Source organism: Microcaecilia unicolor, chromosome 2 (assembly GCF_901765095.1).
Source record: "Microcaecilia unicolor chromosome 2, aMicUni1.1, whole genome shotgun sequence".
NCBI classification, from domain to species: Eukaryota; Metazoa; Chordata; class Amphibia; order Gymnophiona; family Siphonopidae; genus Microcaecilia; species Microcaecilia unicolor.
Window position 1 is genome coordinate 593,189,391 of NC_044032.1, and position 20,996 is coordinate 593,210,386.

Here is a 20,996-nt window from a genome sequence, read left to right on the forward strand (position 1 = left end):
AAACATACAAAGTGCATAAACTTCCCAAATTTTCCGATGCACAAGACAAAGTCTATGGGGGTAAAACCAGGCACTTTACTGAAGGATGACTGCATGACACAGGAGCTGGGTGGGAGCCAAAATGCACAGGTATAAAGCAAAAAAAAAAAAAATAAACCATCAAAAGTATGAGATAATGAAGATGTGAAGGCGACACAAGAAGAAGCGTGCAAAGGAGCATGACGGTCGCAGGTAAGTCAAAATTTATCCCATCTAGTGTGGTCACCTTCCAATGACATTAGGGATGAGGGAGGGGCTACTGTCAGATCTTTCAGCACAGAAACAGAAAAGCACTAAAGCTATACAAAAGCAAACAGTAAGAGCAGTTACAGATAGGTATGCTGCAGGAAAGTCAAAATTTATCCCATCCAGCATGGCCACCCTCCAGAGTTGTTGGAAATGAGGGCAGGGCTGCCATTGGGTCTATCAACACAGAAACAGGAATGTCCTTTTGATATTGGGGATAAGGGCAGCGCTATCATAGGATCTATCAGCACAGAAACAGGAATGCAATTTCAATGTCGTCAGGATGAGTTTCCTCCTGACATCCAGGATTCCCCCATATTTTGTTTAAACCCAGGTTAAAGATTGTTTTTGAAGGTTGTTATGGTTAGTTTATTACTTTGTTTTTTTATATTAATATGTACCATTAGTCTGCCCCTCTATATAACCCTCAGAATTTTCCTCTGATAGGCGAAATAAATACCAAGGGGAAAGAGAAAGTGAGAGTGATGCAAGAGGGGAAAAACAGTGAAGATGTACCCTGTTACTTTATGGAAGAAAGAATAATTATTCGGTTTTATTGACATATTACTACTACTACTATTACTACTATTTAGCATTTCTATAGCACTACAAGGCGTACGCAGCGCTGCACAAACATAGAAGAAAGACAGTCCCTGCTCAAAGAGCTTACAATCTAATAGTAAGCTTGCATTCACATATGAGTGAATGCAAGCTTTTGCACTGTGGGTTAGATTATTATTTTTTTGGTATCATGAAAAAATACCAGAAGAAATTGCAGTTAATACAAAACACAGCAGTGAGATTGATTTATAGACTGAACAGCTATACCAGTGTTTCATCATACCTCATCAAATTGCATTGGATTCCTATAGCTGAAAGAATAAAGTTTAAAGCTGCTTGTATGTTTTTTCAAAGTTTATATGGCTTTACATATGAATTGTGGGTTAATATTGTATCATTATGTATGGGTTGATCTGCTCGACTGCGAGAACAACTGATTTTATCTCCAACTTTTTATAAGAGAGTTTGGTTCCAAAAGATACTTAATCCCCAGATCACAAAGCCATGTGGCATTGCCAACTGTACTGTACTGCCAACTGCTAGCACAACTTTGTAAAAAGGGGCCTAAGGGGTCCTTTTACTAAGCTCCAGCAAAAAGGGGCCTGTGCTGGCATCAGCGTGTGTATTTGACGTGCGCTGAGGCCCTCTTTTACCACAGTGTGTTAAAGGCTGTTTTTTTTAAAGAAATGGTTGTGCGGCAAGTGAAGCACTTGCCACATGGCCATTTCAGAGGGAAGCACTTACTGCCACCCACTGAGGTGGCGGTAAGGGCTTCTGCGCTAACCTGTAAGTAATCGATTACCACCGGGTAAACACCAGCGCTACAAAAATAAAAATATTTTTGAAGGACCAGACATGGTGCACACTGGGGAAATAGTGCACGCATTGGGCTTATCGCCGCTTAGTAAAAGACCTCCTTAATTTTTTATTTTCCGTTTTAGGAGTTTCTTTGTGGCATTCTCTGTCGCTTGCTATTATGTTAGACAATAATTTTTTTTAGCTTTAGAAAGAGGTTAAAAACTGTTTTGTTTCAGAAAATATGTGATGGTTTTTAATTGTTTAATGAACTGTTTTATTTTGTTGTTTTATTATACATGGTGTAAATCGCACTGAACCCTGGAAGTGTACTTTGGCGGTAAATAAGATCTGTTTTAATTTGATTTGTTTTAATCTGTATTATGCTGATGTTTTAAAAGGAAATAAATTCCCCCTCTTCATGTAGAAAGAGGGAGAGAGGTATATCCTGAATGGAAAAGAAAAATGAAACCAGTTGCTGGCTGGTGAAATAAAGAAGCAGAAAGCATAGATGCCAAAATGTCTTTGGCATACCAGGAAACTGCCCGGGGAGACAACAAGGGTCTGGAGTAAATCAAGTCAGTGAAAGAACCAAGGACTTGCCGAGTGCTTGCTGTTGCAGAGAATGGGAGAGATGCAAATCCTGGGTTATAAGTATAGCAGCTGTGGTGTTATTTATTTTTTTAAATACATATATAGTGCCTTCCTGAAAATCATCCAAAATGGTTTACAATATACTGTACATAATCAGTATATACAATACACAAACTAAAACAATGTAAAATATACAAAAAAATCCAACAAAAAATACCACCTCTATATAAACAATCATTAAAGTTATATCATGTTGAATGAGACTGATGGAAAATTTGATCATTAAGTAAAATGGATATTGGAACAGCAACCTATAGTGCGACTATTCCTTTCCTTGAGAAAGGAAAATTGAAGCCATACACTCTTCCTCATGGTGAAGCTGACAGTGAGTTAAGTGGTGTAACATTGTAAAGTGCCCTCATTAAGGCCACCCACTAAAGGTGTAAATAAAATCAATTAACAAAAATTCCAAACGGTTAATTTGCAATTGCAATCGTATCCTGTGGCCCCAATATCTACTACCTACTAGTTTATGTCCTAACTAGCTTAATGAATTTTAGCTTTGGCCAGTTCAAACAAAGAATTGATTTATGTGCCGATGATCAGAAGCAAACACAGGCGCTAAAGGCTAATAGTGCCATACTAGCGCCCTAACACCTGTGTTTGCTCCCGTCCGATGATCAGAGCCATTGAGCCCTTGTAATAAAGTGCTTGCCGGCTCTGAATGCTAATTGCATGCAAATGCATACAAACAAGGGTCTCCCGCATTCATCCCTCATGATCAGCGGGCAGGGCGCCAAACAAGAGTGCTGCTACCGCTGCAAACCTTATGCCAGCTCAGAGCTGGCATGCTAGTGAGGGAGGAATGAGGGAGACCCACTAAAGAGATTTGACGGGTCCTGGATTTTCTCCCGGATCTGTCAAACCTAAGCCTGCCCCCCCCCCCCCCCACCAAAAAACAAGACCTGGAGGTCCGGTGGACCTCCAGGCCTCCCACCCCAAAGCACAAAAACCCTGGTGGTCCAGTGGGACCGCTATCAAACTGCCCCCCTCCACCCCCGGCGGCCTACCTGTCTGTAGTGGTGGTGGTAGTTGGAGAAGGGAGGGACTGGCACTCCCTCCCTCCTCTTCGGGTGCCTTCTCAAAATGGTGGCATCCCGCCCAGTCCGGTGCATCCTGGGATGCACCGGGAGGGGCTTAACCCATATATGAAAGTTAAGCCCTACCCTGCGCTTCCCAGGATACACTGGGCAGGGCAGGACGCCATCATTTTGGGAAGGCCCCCGAAGAGGAGGGAGAGAGTGCTAGTCCCTCCCTCCTTCAACTACTACCACTACTATAGAGAGGTAGGCCGCAAGGAGTGGAGGGGCAGATAGACAGCAGTCACACTGGACCACCAGGGCATTTTTCTGTGATTTGGGGGGGGGGGGAGTGGGAAGCTAGCAGCTCCACCTGACCACTAGGGTTTTGTGCTTTGGTGGGATGGGCCTGGAAGTCCACCAGACCTCCAGGTCTTGTGTTCGGGGGGGGGGGGGGGGGGGGGAGCTGGCTTAGGTTTGACAGGTCTGGGAGAAAATCCGGGACCTGTCAAACCTCTTCTGCTGTTTGACAGGTCTAGGTTTATGATAGCCCAGATCTGTCAAACAACTTCTGTGGGAGGACTGTGCCTTGGGCGGTCCACAGGAAGGAAACAAAAATGGTATGGCATTTTTGCCAAAAGACGTATAAGAAGAGACTGGAAGACCTGAATATGTATACCCTAGAGGAAAGAAGGGACAGGTGAGATATGCTACTGATGTTTAAATACTTGAAATGTATTAATATAGAAACAAATATTTTTTAGAGAAGGGAAAACAGTAAAACTAGAAGACATCAATTGAGGTTGTGGGGCAGTAGCCTTAGGAATAAGGTCAGGAAATTCTTTTTCACAGAGTGTGTGGTCGAAGCCTGGTATGCTCTCCCGAGGGAGGTGGTAGAGACAAAAATGGTGACAGAATTCAAATTGGCATAGGATAAACACAGAGGATCTCTAAAAACTTAAATGGTTGCATGTGTGTGAATGTGTTGACTGAAGTTAGATGGTGACTCCGGCTATGATGAACTAGGGCCAGTGCCGGGCAGACTTGTACGGTCTGTGTCCCGTATATAGCAATCCGGTTTAGGATGGGCTGGAAAGGGATCATGCTGGGCAGACTTTTACAGTCTGTGTCCCGCAAATGACAAGACAGGCTGGAGTGGGCTTTGACAGCAACTCCAATAGTTGGAACGTAAGGACAGAGCTGGGAGGACTTCTATGGTATATGTTCCAGAAATGCGAAAGAAAGACCAAGATCAAGTATTTTACATCATATTCGTTTTTGATTTAATCATGAATTGATAATATGTGTGACAGTTGGGCAGACGATGGACCGTTTCAGTCTTTTCCTGCCATCACTTACTATGTTACTATGAGAAGCTGAATATTGGCCAGGACCCACCTTAATTCAGGGAGTCAGCAGCAGTGTCTGATATTCAAATGAAATTAAAGTGCAGTAAGTACACTGCCTGTTAACTGTATGGGAAAACATTACAGGCTCCTCCAACCATTAACTCAGCTTTCCAGTTATTACACATTAATTTTAACTATTAATGCATAACAGCAGCAAAATATTAATGTAGCTTAGTAAATGAGCTTTAGATGCTAAGTTTCACCTAACACAGCTTTTGAAACCACATATTTTTGCCAAGTCCTAACTGGCTTGCCTCTTTTCTATGTCTTTCTGAAGGAAGGACCCATAAAAATGGGCACAGTACAAGTGTGGTCTCACCAGTGATCCATACAATAGTGTCATTTCTTTTTTTTTGTACTAGTTATGCTTCTCCTTATGCATCCAAGGATCCCTCCTGCTGTGCTCACTGCCTCATTGCACCGGTTTACTACTTTGAAATCACTGGATATATCATTCCAAAGTGCTCTATCACCATCAGTAGTTTTGCCTCATGCTACGTTACTGTTCCCTTGGATGAATGCACCAAAGGCGCAATTCTGAATTAGTTTAGTGTTGGAACATAGTTTACGAAGCTATTGAATACTCCCTGAGTTTTACGAGATCACTTCTTATATCATCTACTCCTGGCATACCTCATCTATTGAAAATGTTAGCGTCGGCCACAAAAAAGACAATCACTCTTAACCCTTCTCTGTACTGCTCACAAAAACATTGAGCAGAACATTATAAAAGGAAAACTCTTCAGAATGCCAAAGTCAATGAGCATCTGCAAATATAATGAAAGAAAAATATATAAATGATGCTGACTTTTCCACTCCAAATTAGGAATGGAAACTTGGAGTGTCATCAGATTTGATCTGAGCCATTTTTCAGTTGCTTTCCTCAAGGACAAACCAAGGACAGGTATACATATAACGTATCACATACAATGAGTTTAGCTTGTGGGGCAGACTGGATGGTCTTTATCTACCGTCATCTATTATGTTACTATGAAGGCACAATGAATGGTCTCTGTCTATTGGGAGACTCAAAGTTTGAGCTGGTGTGTCCAACATTTCAAGGTTTGAGCTACTTTCAACAATTCTAGTCTCACTTTGGACCTGATCTGCAAGTCTTGGCAAGGAAGCCTTTTGAGCCAGATCCTCTCTTAGCATCCAGCTGCTTTAAAAGTGGCCCCAAGAGTTACGAGTCAGGTGGAATGCTTGCTGTGATCATGAAAAATTATCCTGCCCATCCCCATCTGGCAGTCAAACACAAACCTGGTTCAGAAGATTTGGATTTTAATGAAAATCAGGATAGACCAAGAGTTCAACCCAGTCCTCAGCACACAGTGGGTCTGGTTTTCAGGATGTCCACAACATATGTGCATGAGATCAATTTGCCTATAATGGAGGCAGTGTGAAACAGACCTTGCACTTGGAAAATATATTATTAAAAAATCACCCTAAAATGGAAGCCTCTTCCCATAAATTTAATTTGAGGTTAGGACATTTGGCCGCAAGACCATATGGATGGCTTTCCAGTTAGCAAATAGTATAGTCCAATGATGCCCAGCTCAAGCGGTTAAATTTAGCAGCTAGCCACTGCCAGACCCCCACCCTAAAATCTGGTGTTCATTTTTCTCCTCCATATCAATCAGTTGAGCAGGGGAAACCTGCTCCCAGATAGAACCTATTCACAGTTCCCATGAATATGTCATTCAAGTGACAGTTGAGCTTGTTCCCCACGATTGCTTACAGCTTCTCCAGATGGCAGTCCCAATGCCAAGGGGGGCAAGTGGTGATAAGGACCCTGCTTAAAATAGAAGAGGTGACTCTCTGTATGGCCCCCCATTCTCTTGGGCAGACTTCCACTCAGGAGGGTCCACTTCTCCTCCTCCTCTCCTGGACAAGAGCACTTTAAACCAGGGGTTTGCAACCCAGTCTTGGGACACAACAAACCAGTCTGGTTTTCAAGATATCCACAATAAATATGCATGAGATAAATTTGCATGTACAGCCTCTATTGTATGCAAATCTCTTTCATGCATATTCACTGTGAGTGTGAAAACTTGACTAGCTGGATGTGTTCCAAGGACTGGGTGAGAAGTGAGAACCCCTGCTGAAGACTTATTCCAGGGTTCAGGCATACCCTCTGCTGACTGGGAATGTTCTGTTGGTCCACATAAGTACACTGGACTGCATCACTCCCTAGGGACAGCAGTTCACGGTAAGTCAGATAAGTGTGGCCCTTAATTTCCCTTTCTATTTCCAAAGCCTCCTTTTTGCTTTGAGATAATTTAACTGCACCCATATAATGCTCCACAAAGAAGCAACCCAGTGCATTTGGCCTCGATTACTGTTCACTGTGACGATGATGAACAAGGGACTATTCTGAGAAACATACTAAATTGATAAACTGGGGTGAAATTATCCTTTAAAATCTCACATTATGCCTATTTGAAGGTAAACCTTTGATGTCTAGAACAGTGATGTTTCATGTGTGCTTACATTATTAAACCATGCCATCAAATGCCACTTGGATCTCCAGTATTCATAACTTAATAAGGTGGCCTGTCATATCCAAAATCCTCCTCAGTTGTTCTGCAGAGGATTATAGTTGTAATCAAAGGTATTATTAAGTATCAACTGGATTTTCCAAGTGCCAAAAACATTATTGAACCTGCAGGGGTTTAGATGCACATTCTCTATTGCAGTAATCAAACTTCTAACTCAAAATGATGTAATAGCCTGTGGTGGGACTGTGTTGTTTACACAGTGTGGAAATAACATTTATATTTTGCAGTCTAATAAATTCAATATGTGGTTTAGCATAGTTGTGCCATCAAGAAACAAGATCAAGGATTGACAGCTAAAGGACAGTTTCAAAGAGGAAGTGACATGCACAGAAACTTAGCAACGGGAATAACATTACACAGCACTCGTGTTTAGATTATACTGAGTCTTAATTACAGACTTTGTTATTTTAGAACATAATCCTATTTGTATTTTTAGCCTAGCTCGTCTCTTCTGCCATCATCTCATCTACAGTCATTCCATGCACCAATTATGCAGATGGTCCAGTTGCCTTTCGAGTTTCAACTTGCTTTTTTCACGGATGCACCGTGCTGCTAAATTTAAACACAGTGACACATCATAAGCACCTTGTTCTATTTCTCTTTTCCAGGCATTTTGATGCTACACAATTACAGGCATGGAACTGAAATGCAGTACACCTAATTTGTAGAGTTATAAAGTGGAAGCATCCCACATGGAACATGACCTTGCTTAGATGGTGGTTCTGAATTGGTTGATCTCGATTGGATTTTATTTTTCAATTGTCCACTCTGGATCTAGCTCGATTTGCATTGAATGGTAAAAGTTACTGGGCTTTCTGAAATTTGTCACGGTTCTTTTTGTTTTTCTCAAACTGCCTGCATTGCAAAAAAAAGCTACAGGTTCTTTCTACTTATGAATTTTATACCTTTTTTCAAGAAGAAACTATGCAGTGGAGGAGTGGCCTAGTGGTTAGGGTGGTGGACTTTGGGCCTGAGGAACTGAGTTTGATTCCCAGCACAGGCAACTCCTTGTGACTCTGGGCAAGTCACTTAACCCTCCATTGCCCCATGTAAGCCACATTGAGCCTGCCATGAGTGGGAAAAGCGCAGGGTACAAATGTAACAAAAATATATTTTCACTTGGAAGCTTTTTGTGTGCAGAGTGCCTGTGGATGTTTTTTTTTTTATTTGTATGGGAATCAATGAACTGGGATAACATGAAGTTTGATGAGCTATGTTGAATATGACGTGAGATACACTGAAACACACCTGGCTCCAGTTCAGGAAACCTTACGCATGTTGACCTTCATGCACCCTGAATGTGGTGAAAAAATATTTATTTATTTATTAGGATCTAATAACTCCGTTTATGAAGAGATTCACCCAAGGTGGTATACAGCAAGTACAGCTTGACATAAAACTTATGATTTTGTTAACAGTATAACCAAGGCTTTTTTGAGGGGGTACTGAGTACCGGCACCTTTTCCATTGTCTCCTAAAATTGACCTATGGAACCCAAATTTTAATGAAAGCGGTCAGGCTCTACACACCAATTCTGCTTTGTCATAGATTCTGTGACTGGTTGCAGGAAGCCTGGCCATCGTGGGGTGGGTCCCTCACAGATCTCCCCACCTTTGAAGGGTGGCCTAGCATTTTGAGTACCGGCACCTTTTTTGCAAGAAAAAACACACTGAGTATAACAATAGTAAAATGACCAAATATAAGGATAAATATAATCAAACAAGGTAAACTTAGAAATGGCAAACTGAATCCTAGTACTAGCGCTAATATGATACATTTTCAGAACTCTAAACATGTAGTAGCACTAAAAAGAACAAACAAAAGTCACATAACAGAAATGTGAATGATACCGTAATAAACAGGATGAAAGAACATTATATAACAGATAAGATAAGCTGTTTCATTGGTATTGTGCAGACATCTTAAAAGGTAAGCATTAGAACCTTCAAATAACATGGTAATGCTGTTTGTACAATACAATAAAACATCTTAATAGGCAGCAGAGGGAACAAGATGGATAGTACTGAGTCATTGGGAAAGATGGGAGGCTAAACTGAAGGCAAATTATTTATAAATGAATAAGATGTAAGGAACTGTCTACATTACGGAGTGTGCAGCAAATTAGTCCACATGAGAAGTGAGTGGATAGTCAGCCACTGCATGTATTAAAGGCTTGGTAGAGGAGAACAGACTGCTTATCAATTATCTCAACTACAGCATTATAATGCTATAAAAATATGTTAAGACAATGATGAAATTATAAGATCAGTCCAGGTCTATAGCATTATAGTAACATAGTAACATAGTAGATGATGGTAGAAAAAGACCTGCACGGCCCATCCAGTCTGCCTAACAAGATAAATTCATATGTGCTACTTTTTATTTGTACCTGTCCTCTTCAGGGCACAGACCGTATAAGTCTGGCCAGCACTATCCCCGCCTCCCAACCACCAGCCCCGCTTCCCACCACCAGCTCTGGCCCAGACCGTATAAGTCTGCCCAGCACTATCTCCGCCTCCCAACCACCAGCCCCGCCTCCCACCACCGGCTCTGGCACCTAAACTCAATTATAAGAACAATCCAGCAGAGCATAAAACAGGTCAATCCATACAGAACCTTTGACCAAGAGGACAAGCTAGAAAACAAACATCTCTTTTCTGGGAAAACACATACAACAAAGCCCCCCTTTTACCAAGCTGCGGCAAGAGGGGGCCTGCGTTAGCACGTGTTTTACATGAGTGCCGAGGAACCCTTTTACCAAGCTGGTAAAAGGGCTGGTCTAGCTTTCCTTCAGGAAAGCACTTGCTGCGTGGCCATTTCGGGGTGGGGGGGGGAGCCCTTACTGCCACCAATTGAGGTGGCGGTAAGGGCTCCCGCAGTTATGCGGTGGTAACCCCGATTACCGCTGGGTAGTATCCAGGGCTACAAATTTGCATAGCACTGGAAATTATGGCGCAGTGGGGGGAGGGGGGAAGTACTGTTGGGCTGCTGTGTTAGGCCGGTGGTACTTCCTAAATAGCGAGCAGTAAGCCCGCATTGGGTTACCACTGCTTAGTAAAAGGAGCCCAGACTGAGTGGAGGAGTAGCCTAGTGGTTAGTGCAGTGAACTTTGATCCTGGGGAACTGAGTTCAATTCCCACTACAGCTCCTTGTGACTCTGGGCAAGTCCCTTAACCCTCCATTGCCCCTGGTACAAAATATGACCTGAATATATGTAAACCACTTTGAATGTAGTTGCAAAATCCTCAGAAAGGCGGTGTATCAAGTCCCATTTCCCTTTCCCTTTCTACTCAGTGAATGGGTAAAAGAAAGAAACCAGCTGGATCCATATCAACTGGATTTAGACCTGGTTATGGAACAGAAACAATTCTCATTTCTCTGCTAGACAATCTCCACAGAAACTGTGACAACAGGTCCATCCTAATCCTGGTGTTGCTTGCTTTTCTGCAGCTTTTAAGACTGTGGCACAGCTGTCAGAAACAAGTATCAATGGACCAGTATTTGCATGGTTTAGATCTTGTTAGACAGACAACAATCCATTCTATTCAGTAACACATCATCCCCATTTACGGCACTGACCTGTAGGGTACCACAAAGATCACCTATTAACAGGCCAAGTTTCAAATGAAACATCCAGCAACATTCAACTGGGCACCCAGAGCATGCGTCTAGATTAGGTACATTTTTAGCAGATCTGCACATATATCCCTAGATTTTAAAAGGTCAACGACAATTGTGTGTCAAATTTTGGTTGAAATCCAGAGATGTGCATGGAAATTAATTACTCAACAAGCCAACTGACAATTATTGGTGCTAATGGGCAATTATTTGGATTTGCATGTACTTCTGCCTGTGTGCTATTCTATAAAGTTGTACGTCGACAATGTCTCATGCAACCCAAAAGGGGTGTGGCCAAGTGCATTCCAGTAATTTAACTGTGATGTTATCGAGCGCACAACCCCGGGATTCAATTTGTGTGCCGGGATTTACACTGGGATTCACTTGGCATGTCTGTGTGTCCAAAGTTGGTCATGGGAATTGGTACTATGCACTATTATATAAAGGAGCTTGACATAAAATACCAAACATACGATAACAGAGAAACAAACATACCATAAAATAAACACACCATAACAAATTTCAGCACTGACCAAAGATTATTCAGCCCGAACATTCTTTTCTAGGCCAATCTCTCCATCAAATCTCAATGTGCTCCACATCACTGCTGGAAAGAAATGTTTTAAGCTCTTTCTTGAGCTGTCCTAATGTTTGCAACTCACGTATCTTGAGAGGTAATGAATTCCACAATCTGGGTCCAGCAATAATAATAATAATAATAATAAAAATCTATATTTTCCTATCTGACTGAGTGAATAGAAGGAACATCTAGTAATATGCACAGATCTTAATGCTCTGGTAGGATGGTAAACCTTAAGATTCGAGGAAACTATTACTGAAACAGAATTGGCTAATACTTTAAAAAATTAGTAGCAGGATCTTACAGCACACTCATTGCTCAATTGGAAACCAACATAAGGGTTTTTGTTTTTTAAGTAAAGGTATAATGTGAGAAAAACGGGAGCACCTTGCCATAACTTTTGCAGTGGCACCTGAAGCGCTTTCATCAAATTCCTTGAAATACCGACCAAGAAGTCATTACAATAATCAAAAGTTAGACAAACTATACTCTGTACAGCTATTCGAAAAGTACCTGTGACAAGCCTGATCTACAGAATATGTTTGACCCAGAGGGTCCCGGTTACAACTGGTTTGATACATCCAGGCCAAATATATACCCTAGAAGGGAAATTCCATAACTCTATGCATCTAGTTGCAAGCGCCATATCCATGTATTCTATAAAACATCAGCTAAGTACATTAGTATGTAACTGCAAGGGGATGTACATGAGGGCAGTGCATGAGCATGATGGGTAGCACTTAGGCACACTCAGGGCCCTGTTTACTAAGATGCGCTAGCATTTTTAGCTCGTGCTAAAAACTAGCACGCGCTAAATGCTATAGATACCAAGATATTCCTCTTCAAGATGCAAGTGAAAGCCTAGCTCTTCTCCCAAGCCTTTAATGGCTGTGACCACTGATCAGCCAGTCATTTGCACTGTATCAGGGCTCACATGCCACATGCCCCCCATCGTCGGGTACCTCTGCTGGCGGGGGTCCCCAACCCCCCGCCAGCTGAAGTCCTCTTCAGCCGGTCTCCGGGCCGATGCGTTGCTGCAGCTGATGTGGAAACCTAGGATTCTTTTTCTTCTGTGTGAGTTGTCTGATGTGGAAGCCTAGGATTCTGTTTCTTCTGTGTGAGTCGTCCTGATGTCCTGCACGTTCAACGTGCAGGACATCAGGACGACTCACACAGAAGAAACAGAATCCTGGCCTTCCACATCAGCTGCAGCAACGCGCCGGCCCGGAGACCGGCTGAAGAGGACTTTGGCTGGCGGGGGTTGGGGACCCCCGCCAGCACAGGTACCTGACTGCAGCGGCGGAAGACTCGGGGGAGGGTTGGCGGCGGCGGCGGGGGGAAGGGGGGCTAAAATGTGCCCCCGCACTTCGGGCTCTGTCCCCCCCCCCCACCGAAGTCTAGCTACGCCCCTGCCCCAAGACCAGTTACATATAACTTATTTGAATACATATACAATTCTTAAACCTACCTATTCACTTTACCCCCATGCCCATTTTTAAAATGGGCAGAAGAGAGGTGTCCTAGAAGCACAGTCTGGGAAAAACTAAAGAGTTATGCAAGTGCTGGCAATATTCAGCATCGGTGCCTGGACAGATAAGTGGCCAAATAGGACTGCATAAAAGGCTGTCCTAACTTTGGTTACTTAGAAATATGGGTGCTGGTGCAGAATATTGGCCAGTACCTGCTTTTGGCTAGTGGTGTGCTAAGTTCACCCCTCCCTTCTGCCCCCCTCCATGTGATCCAACCACCTTCAAGACCCCCCCCCTACAACTGAATCTCCACCCACAAGACATGCCCCCCTGATATTCTGCTCCTTCCTCCTCCCAAGGAGATCAGATTGGGAGGTGGACATTTGGCCTAGGGGAGGGAGTGAGGGAGATGGGGGGGGGGGTGTGGAAACGACACTTTGCTTTTCAGGAGGGAAGCAGAATCAGGGGAATCTGACCACAAACACTTATGCAGATCCCACCTGAATTTCGGCTAGGACTCGCATAAGTTCTGGTGGCTAGCTTCAGTCTGGTGAGGTCCAGATATTCAATGCTGGTTTCCACACATGACTGACATTCAATATCCAGAGCTAATTTAGTTTGTGACAATCAGCGTTTAAAATAATGCTGACCGCCGATGGATGAATATTTTCAAGGATGTATGAAACAAGCAAAAAAAAAAAAAAACCCATGCACAAATTAGGAAAAAAAGGCAAAACAACTGAAAATGAGCTGAAATTTTTTCCCTTGCACACATCCCTACAGAAAACCCAATACTGACTAGTTAAAGTGCTGAACTATGAATGTGCTTTCCACTCTTTTTGTAATTGCTGACTCCCTGAGCCTTTTGAAACAATGTTCCAACTTTTGTGCTCCCCTGTAAATACTTCATATTTTGCTGACCTACTTTGTGTAATACATTTTTTTTAATTATTTGCTATTTGCATCAGTAACTGCTATGCACATTTTTGGAACTCTAAAAATACCTTTAAAAAAAAGGTTAAGTGAACACACCCTTGAGTAAGTATGGTGTGAAGGTGAAAAAATACAGGTGACAAGCCAACAATTGCAAGGATACATGAACATTTTAAAATAATCTTTAACAAAAGCCATCTGTACTTCTGAAGGAACATGCTGGCTCCTCCCTGTGAAACAATAAGCACTTCTATTTTGTCTGTAAAATAGATCTGTGAGGTATTTTAGGATGACTTCATCCTGTAATGAAAGAACAAAGGATATCGTCCAGGCGCATGCATAGCCCAGAGCCACACCTTGGTTTACCTGTGGATTGGCAGCCATTATGGTGTAATTCCCATCATCATCTAGGGCTGCAGCTGTGGTGTGGAGAGAACAAGTCCCGTCAGTTTCTCTCTGAATTTTATAGTGATCACTTCTTACAGAGATCTGCTTCCCATCTTTGAACCAATAGATCTGTGGTGGAAAAGAGGAGGGTCAGGAGAGATGGTGAGATTTATCAGCATCGCCATCGCAGGACTATAAGATGCTTTAGTCAGACATTTTTATAACGGAGCAGCTGGGGCTCAAAGCTGTTGTGGAGAAAATGAGAGCCACAGCAACAGAGAATATTCCAAACAAATAATGGCATGCTGGCCTAGATATCATAAGCTATTTCTGTAAAACAAAGACTTCCTAATCCTACCTTCCACAAACTGTGACCTTTCAAAAGCACTAGCACCCTTAAATGACATTCATTTGAGACCTGGTTCTTCCAATAGGCAAGGTCAAGTTAATTACAGGCTATTTGCTGTTGAATGTTCTACTGTACATTGTGATAATTTATTGTTTTATATTTTCTATATTTATACTTTTTTATTTGCATTGTTTTATATTTTTCTTAAATGTGTTAGTCTTATGTCTTGTATTTTTCTTGTACCTCAGCTTGAGCTGACACTGGAAAGACAAACAAACATATTAAGGGCCTTGTTTACTAAGCCGCGCTATAGGTGTGCTAATGTTTTTAGCGCACACTAAAAATTAGTGTACATTAAGGCAAGAGACACTCATAGGAATATATGGGTGTCTCTAATAGTGCACGCTAATTTTTAGCGTGCACTAAAAACAATAGCGCACCTTATTAAACAGGACCCTAAGAGAGGCATTAAAAAAAAGTCTGTAAAAAAAAAAGTCCTGTTCATAACATCCAAAAACCTGTCCATCTCACAGCGAGACTCAAACAGGAAAAATGTCTAGATTTCTTGTTTGATTATGGATGCGAGATGGTCAATGTAGCCGAGATATTCCTACCATATGTTCTTCTATACATAAGAAGTGGAGGAAGGGTTCTGAGACTTTGTCCCCTATGAGTTTTTTGTACTCCATTGCATTTAAGAGGTTTACAAATCTTGCCACTTCTTTTACAGAAAGAATTGAGTTTAGTTATATTAAGCTATTTATTGCCATAGAATGTAGCAAAAGCAGTTAGTTTTGCAGGGTTTTAAAAAGGTTTGGATAATGTCCTAAAAGAAAAGTCCATAAGCCATTATTAAGATGGACTTGGGGAAAATCCACTGCTTACTTCTAGGATAAGCAGCATAAAATCTGCTTTACTTGGCTGGTACTTGTTACCTGGATTGGCCACTGTTGGAAAGAGGATACTGGGCTTGATGGACCTTCGATCTGTCTCAGTACAGCAACATTTTTGTTCTTATGTATGTTAATAGAAGAATGAGTATGTCTATTTACATGTCAAAAATAGAGCCTTGGAAAAACAAACAGAAGGAGTACCACTTGCAGTAATTTCATGCAAGGACATAAAACATTTACAAAGGAAAAATGCCAATACATTTCCCAGAAGTGATAGAAGTGGCAGATTTGGCAAACAATCCAATCCAAATATAATTACACCTAAAGGAATTTCTGTTGACAAATCCTGTGTCATACAATCCTGAGTTTTATGGCATTTCCCCGATACTCACTTCAATTAACCTTGTTTTCCTCTTCTGCTTCCAATTCCTGGCAGAATGAAAGGGTTTTTCCAAAGCATTTATACGAATAGGGAAGACAGGATTTAAATTCTACTGCAGCTCCTTGTGACCTTGGGAAGTCACTTAATCCTCCACTGCCTCAGGTACAAACTAGGGACTGTATTTACTAATGTGTGTTAACGTGTTAATGCAAGTTACTGAACATTAAAAGATGTTAAATTTGAGTTAAGCACATAAGAAAGGGGTGCTCAGTGTCAGTCCTCAACCCAGTTAGGATTTCAGGATTTCCCCAATGAGCATGAAAGAGATCTGTTTTCATGCACTACCTACACTGTATGCAAATAGATTATCATGCATATTCATTGGGGAAATCATGAAAACTCAACAGGCTTGTGGACCTTGAGGATCGATACTGAGCACCCCTTACATAGGAGGCAATTCTATAAGAAGCTGCGTAAATAGATATGCAGGTACAGCATAATAATAGTAATCTGGCTGTGTGCTATTTTATAAGTATGCAAATATCCTTTATAGCATGTACTTTACACATGGGCAAGGCACCAACTTACATGTGTAACTTCTAGAATGCTATAAATTATGGGGTGAATTCTATATATGGTGCTGAAAAAATTAGCATTGAAAAAAAGCGCTATTCTATAAGCCATACTTAAAGTTAGGCACGGTTTACAGAACAGTGCTTACTCCCGGGAAACATGCCTTACTTTACATGAAGCTGTTTGCACCAACTGAAATGTGGTGCAAATTTATGCACCCCCTTATTCTATAACAATGCATGCAAATGCTAAGAATGCCTCCGTTCCACCCATGACCTTCCAAGTCCGCCCCTTTTTTTAAACATAAAATTTAGGTATGGATCCTGTGCCTAAATTTACACACAGCTCTCCCAATCAAATCTAATTAGTGCCAATAATTGCTTGTTACAAAGCCAATTAATGGTGTTAATGAGCTCATAATTGAATTAAATTGCACACAGGCCCAAATTTGCGCTCACAATTTTCGGTGACTTTTTTAGAATTAGGGGGTATGTGCATATGTCCTAAATCTACTTCCAAACTTTGAACCCAACACCTAATGCATTATTACAGTGCTCTAAAGTACCGGACCTCAGCAGTGACTCTTTTCACACCAAGACACAGCCTGGTGATTCACTGGCCTCATCGTTGGTCCGCTCCTTTTAATATGTATTTTTATTTAGTTTACAATATTTTTAAACTTCTTTTTTAGAAGTCTTCATAAAATATTTCCCAAATTAATATAAAGCAACTTAGCTTAACTTTCAAGGTTTGCTGGACCATTACAGGACCCTCACCTATAACAGGATAATTGTGCATTATGTGTTGGGTTTAAAGTTTTGAAGCTGTAATCTATTGTACACCCACCATTTAAACCATTGGACTTTAAAGTTTGATATCTTCTAAATCTAGGCATAAGCATTTATACCAGCTTGATAGCTGGCATTCGTGCTCATGCTGCAACACGTACACTTGTATATACTCAGTTATGCTAGTATTCTTTTATAGAACTGGCTCCAAAAATGTGCCCACTAGGGGGATAATTCTCTATAGATTGCCTAAAATTAGATGCTGGGATGATGTAAGTTACACGCAAATTCTATACAGGCAATTGAACATGTAGTTGACTGTATAGAATACATGCATAAGTCCACATTTCAGGGGTCCTTTTACTAAGCTGCAGTGAAAGGGGGCCTGAGTTAGCGTCTGCAGTGGCTGAAGGCTTTTATGATTTAATAGCACTACTGAGGCAGAACCGAATCTTTGGGGGCCAATAGTTGATAAAGGTGGGCAATAGGCACCCTATATCCCCTCTCTCTCCCCCTTCCTCTTCCCTCCTGCTCCTCCCCCTCCAACAAAATAAAAATATGTTAGGAAATAGGAATCCATACCACGCCAGCAGAAATGAGCATGTGCAAGAACCAAGCATATTTGGGGTGTCAGCAGCAGTGGCTCAATCTGCTGCCACTGACTGCTGCACTTTTACCTGACTTGGGGGTCAGCTAGCAGGGGTTGGGAATCCCTGCCAGCTATATGATTGGTGTGTCTGGCTACTGGGTGGGCCTGTGGCACAAGTGGACGGCCGCAGGCTATGCCCCTGTTATGATGTAGGAGCTGGGCTGGATAATCAGATCTTAAATGCCGCCATTCTAATTGCAGCTGGTTCTCAAATAATGAGGTGGAACACCTGGCAAAATGTTCAATTTGTGAACTGGTATTGCATGTAGGTGGCTGCTTCACTGCATGAAGGACAAAATTTACTCTATATATCTGTGTCTGAAGTAAGCACACTCCTGCCCTAGCTAGCCTGCAGTACATTGCAGGATACTACCCAAGTTTCAGGGCAGAGTAACGTAAAGTAGTATATTTACATAGAGCAGACTGAATCGACCATGTGGGTCTTTATCTGCTGTCATTTACTGCATTGTATTTAACTTCCCAGTAATAGCTGGTTTATCTAGGTTGCTACCGAGTTGCTCTTTTAGCCACTTGTGATGATGCAAGATAGAGTACTGTCTAATTTTGCCTCCAGATCTGTTGGGGTACTGGAAAACAGCAGGGAAATTCTATAAGGTTTGAAGATAAGTACTTTTCTTTCCTGTTGTTCAAATGGAAAAACTGAGCAGATGGTCTTTTGAATGTTAATAAAGCCACCACTGATGGAAATAGATGAATTACTCTCTCTTTCTAAAGACTTGCAAATTCTCAGAGGACTTGGGAAGGACAGCCATGGTACTGGCATTTGCAAGTTTCAGGTCTAAAGTCTGTGGAATATCAGAGGTATAAAAGGTTGAAAAGTGAAGGAGTGAAGGCTGATTCTTGTAGGATACCATTTTTAAGGTTCCCGGTCCAATTTAATTTCAAATTTATATTCTAGTGTTATAACACCGAACTAACAATGGTACATTACAGCATTAATACAACCAATTTCAATTCTAAAAGACATCACAAAAATATAATATCCAAACAAAATATCATCATCCACTTATTCAGTCTTTAATAAACAGAAATAAAACACAAGAAAAGAAAGTGATACGTTGATAGTCCAATAAACTGGTATTTTTTGATAAGCATTCAAAGGTAGACCCTTCTTCTTCAGGTTAAGTGTAAGCAAACGAAGAAGAACAACAAACATTTCCTAGATCCAATAGGCAAATTTTCAATTTCTTTCAAAATGCACTCTAATCAGACCATACTCTCAGACTGTTGGGGAGTGCATTCCTTGAATGTGTCACCTGCTTCCTACCTCTCATTAACAAAGGGACACTAATGCATTCTGTTGTCTCACATGTATGGAAAAGATGTCAACAGAATTCCTCACCTCGGTTACACGTGGAAAACACAGACCACCACCTACTAATGCACAAAAGAGGAGTCGAATTTGAAAGGAGTTATCCAGGTAGGACTGGCTTCTACACAGGATAACACATACTTATTTGGTCCAACCCCAATTTTCAGCTGCACTTACCCGGATAGGTCTATTAAATATCTAGGCAGACTGCCATGGTACTATCTGGTGGTGCAGGGATGGTCTGGGGATGGGGGTAGGGTTGGGGCAGAGCCGAGAGTTATCCGAGCGGCGCTGATATTCTATGGCAGTACTCGGATAGACACCCAATTAACCTAGGACAGAAAAAGGTTGTCCTACGTTAATTGGGTATTGCCTCTACATACTGGCAGTATCTAGTAACGTGGTTGCCCCAGACCTGGTAGGGGCAGGCATGGAACATCCAGATCTAATTCAGCTGGAGGAGGCCGTTGCTGGCCAAATATTGACCAAAGAGATTTGTTTATTAGGATTTATTTACTGCCTTTTTGAAGGAATACACTCAAGGTGGTGTACAGCAAGATTACAAGCTATAAACAAAAAATGAAACAGAAAATCCAAGAAACCAGACTCCATGAGCAATGGAAAACTAATAAAGGAGAAGCAGAAATGCATTTCCTCCTGTACGGAACAAAATACCAGAAATACATACATTCAAAACTGACAATAAGGTGGTTTATTTTATTTATTTATTTACACTTTTGTTGTCTGATCCTTTTATTTTTCCATTTGAATTGGTCCTAGTCTCTCTTGGTTTTCTTCTGTCCTTTTCTTTCCTTCCTTCTTACAATTCTTTCTGATGTCAACTCTTCTGCTTTATCTATTTCTCTCCATTTTCCTCATCTGTCCTTTTATTTACCTATAGGTAAATTTATTATTCCTTCTCCCTTGTCCAGTCCCAATTCTTCCTCTTTAAATCTTTTGCCTATTTACCAGCATTGCACTTTATAATCTTACCTCCCTACTCCTCCTATTTCTATCCATGTTTATCATTCCTTTGTCAGTCTCCCATTCCCTCATTTTTTATCATTTTCTAGTCCCCTATTTCTATCTTCTCTACTCAACTTCCCCCCAGCCTCATCTAGCTCTCTAACCTCCTCACCAACAGCACTTTCCCTGTTACTCATCCCCTCTCCACCTCCAGTCCCTTTCTTATATCATATCCCCTTATACAGGCTCCCACATTCCCTTTTTCCTTCCTTCATTTCCACCCTCTCTCACCTCCTTCAGAGATCTGCACCCTTCCTTTTTTTTCTCACCGTCCTCATAGCCCTCTGCCTCTTTCTCCCCTTTTCCCAGCATTCATTCCCATGTCTCTTCCCCATAACTCCTCTCTCCTTCTCCAGCCTCCATTGCCTACTTCCTTGTCCATTATTTACCCCTATCACCCATCCTTCTGCTCTTCCATCTCTACTTTCCTCTGCTATACCCTTGCCCTCCCCCCCACAAAGTCTGTCTTCCTCTTCCTTCTCACTCTCCCAGTATCAGCACCTTCTCCTGCCACCATCCCCCACACCTAGAAGTTAGCTCCCTCCTCTATCAGCTCCCTGCCACCTTTTCCAACCCGTTTTCTCCCATCTAGTCCTATGCCAGCCCCAACTCCTGCCCCTAGGCCCATCATCCAACCTTTTTCCTATCAGTCTTTCCCTCCATCAGCCCTGTCTTCCAAAATAAGCTGCCTTCTTCCAACTCAACTCCCAACCCTTGCACTTGGCTAGTGTCAGC

General features: G+C 41.8%; 1 protein-coding gene across 5 annotated transcripts in view; it reads right to left on the reverse strand.

The window, feature by feature from the left end:
* PALLD (palladin, cytoskeletal associated protein) overlaps positions 1 to 20,996 on the reverse strand; it is a 738,625-nt gene that overhangs the window by 60,778 nt on the left and 656,851 nt on the right. For all 5 annotated transcript variants that reach the window (XM_030191568.1, XM_030191567.1, XM_030191571.1 and 2 more), the window contains one exon: positions 14,248 to 14,397. In XM_030191568.1, the coding sequence (XP_030047428.1) occupies positions 14,248 to 14,397 (150 nt within the window). The remainder of the gene's footprint in view (positions 1 to 14,247; positions 14,398 to 20,996) is intronic.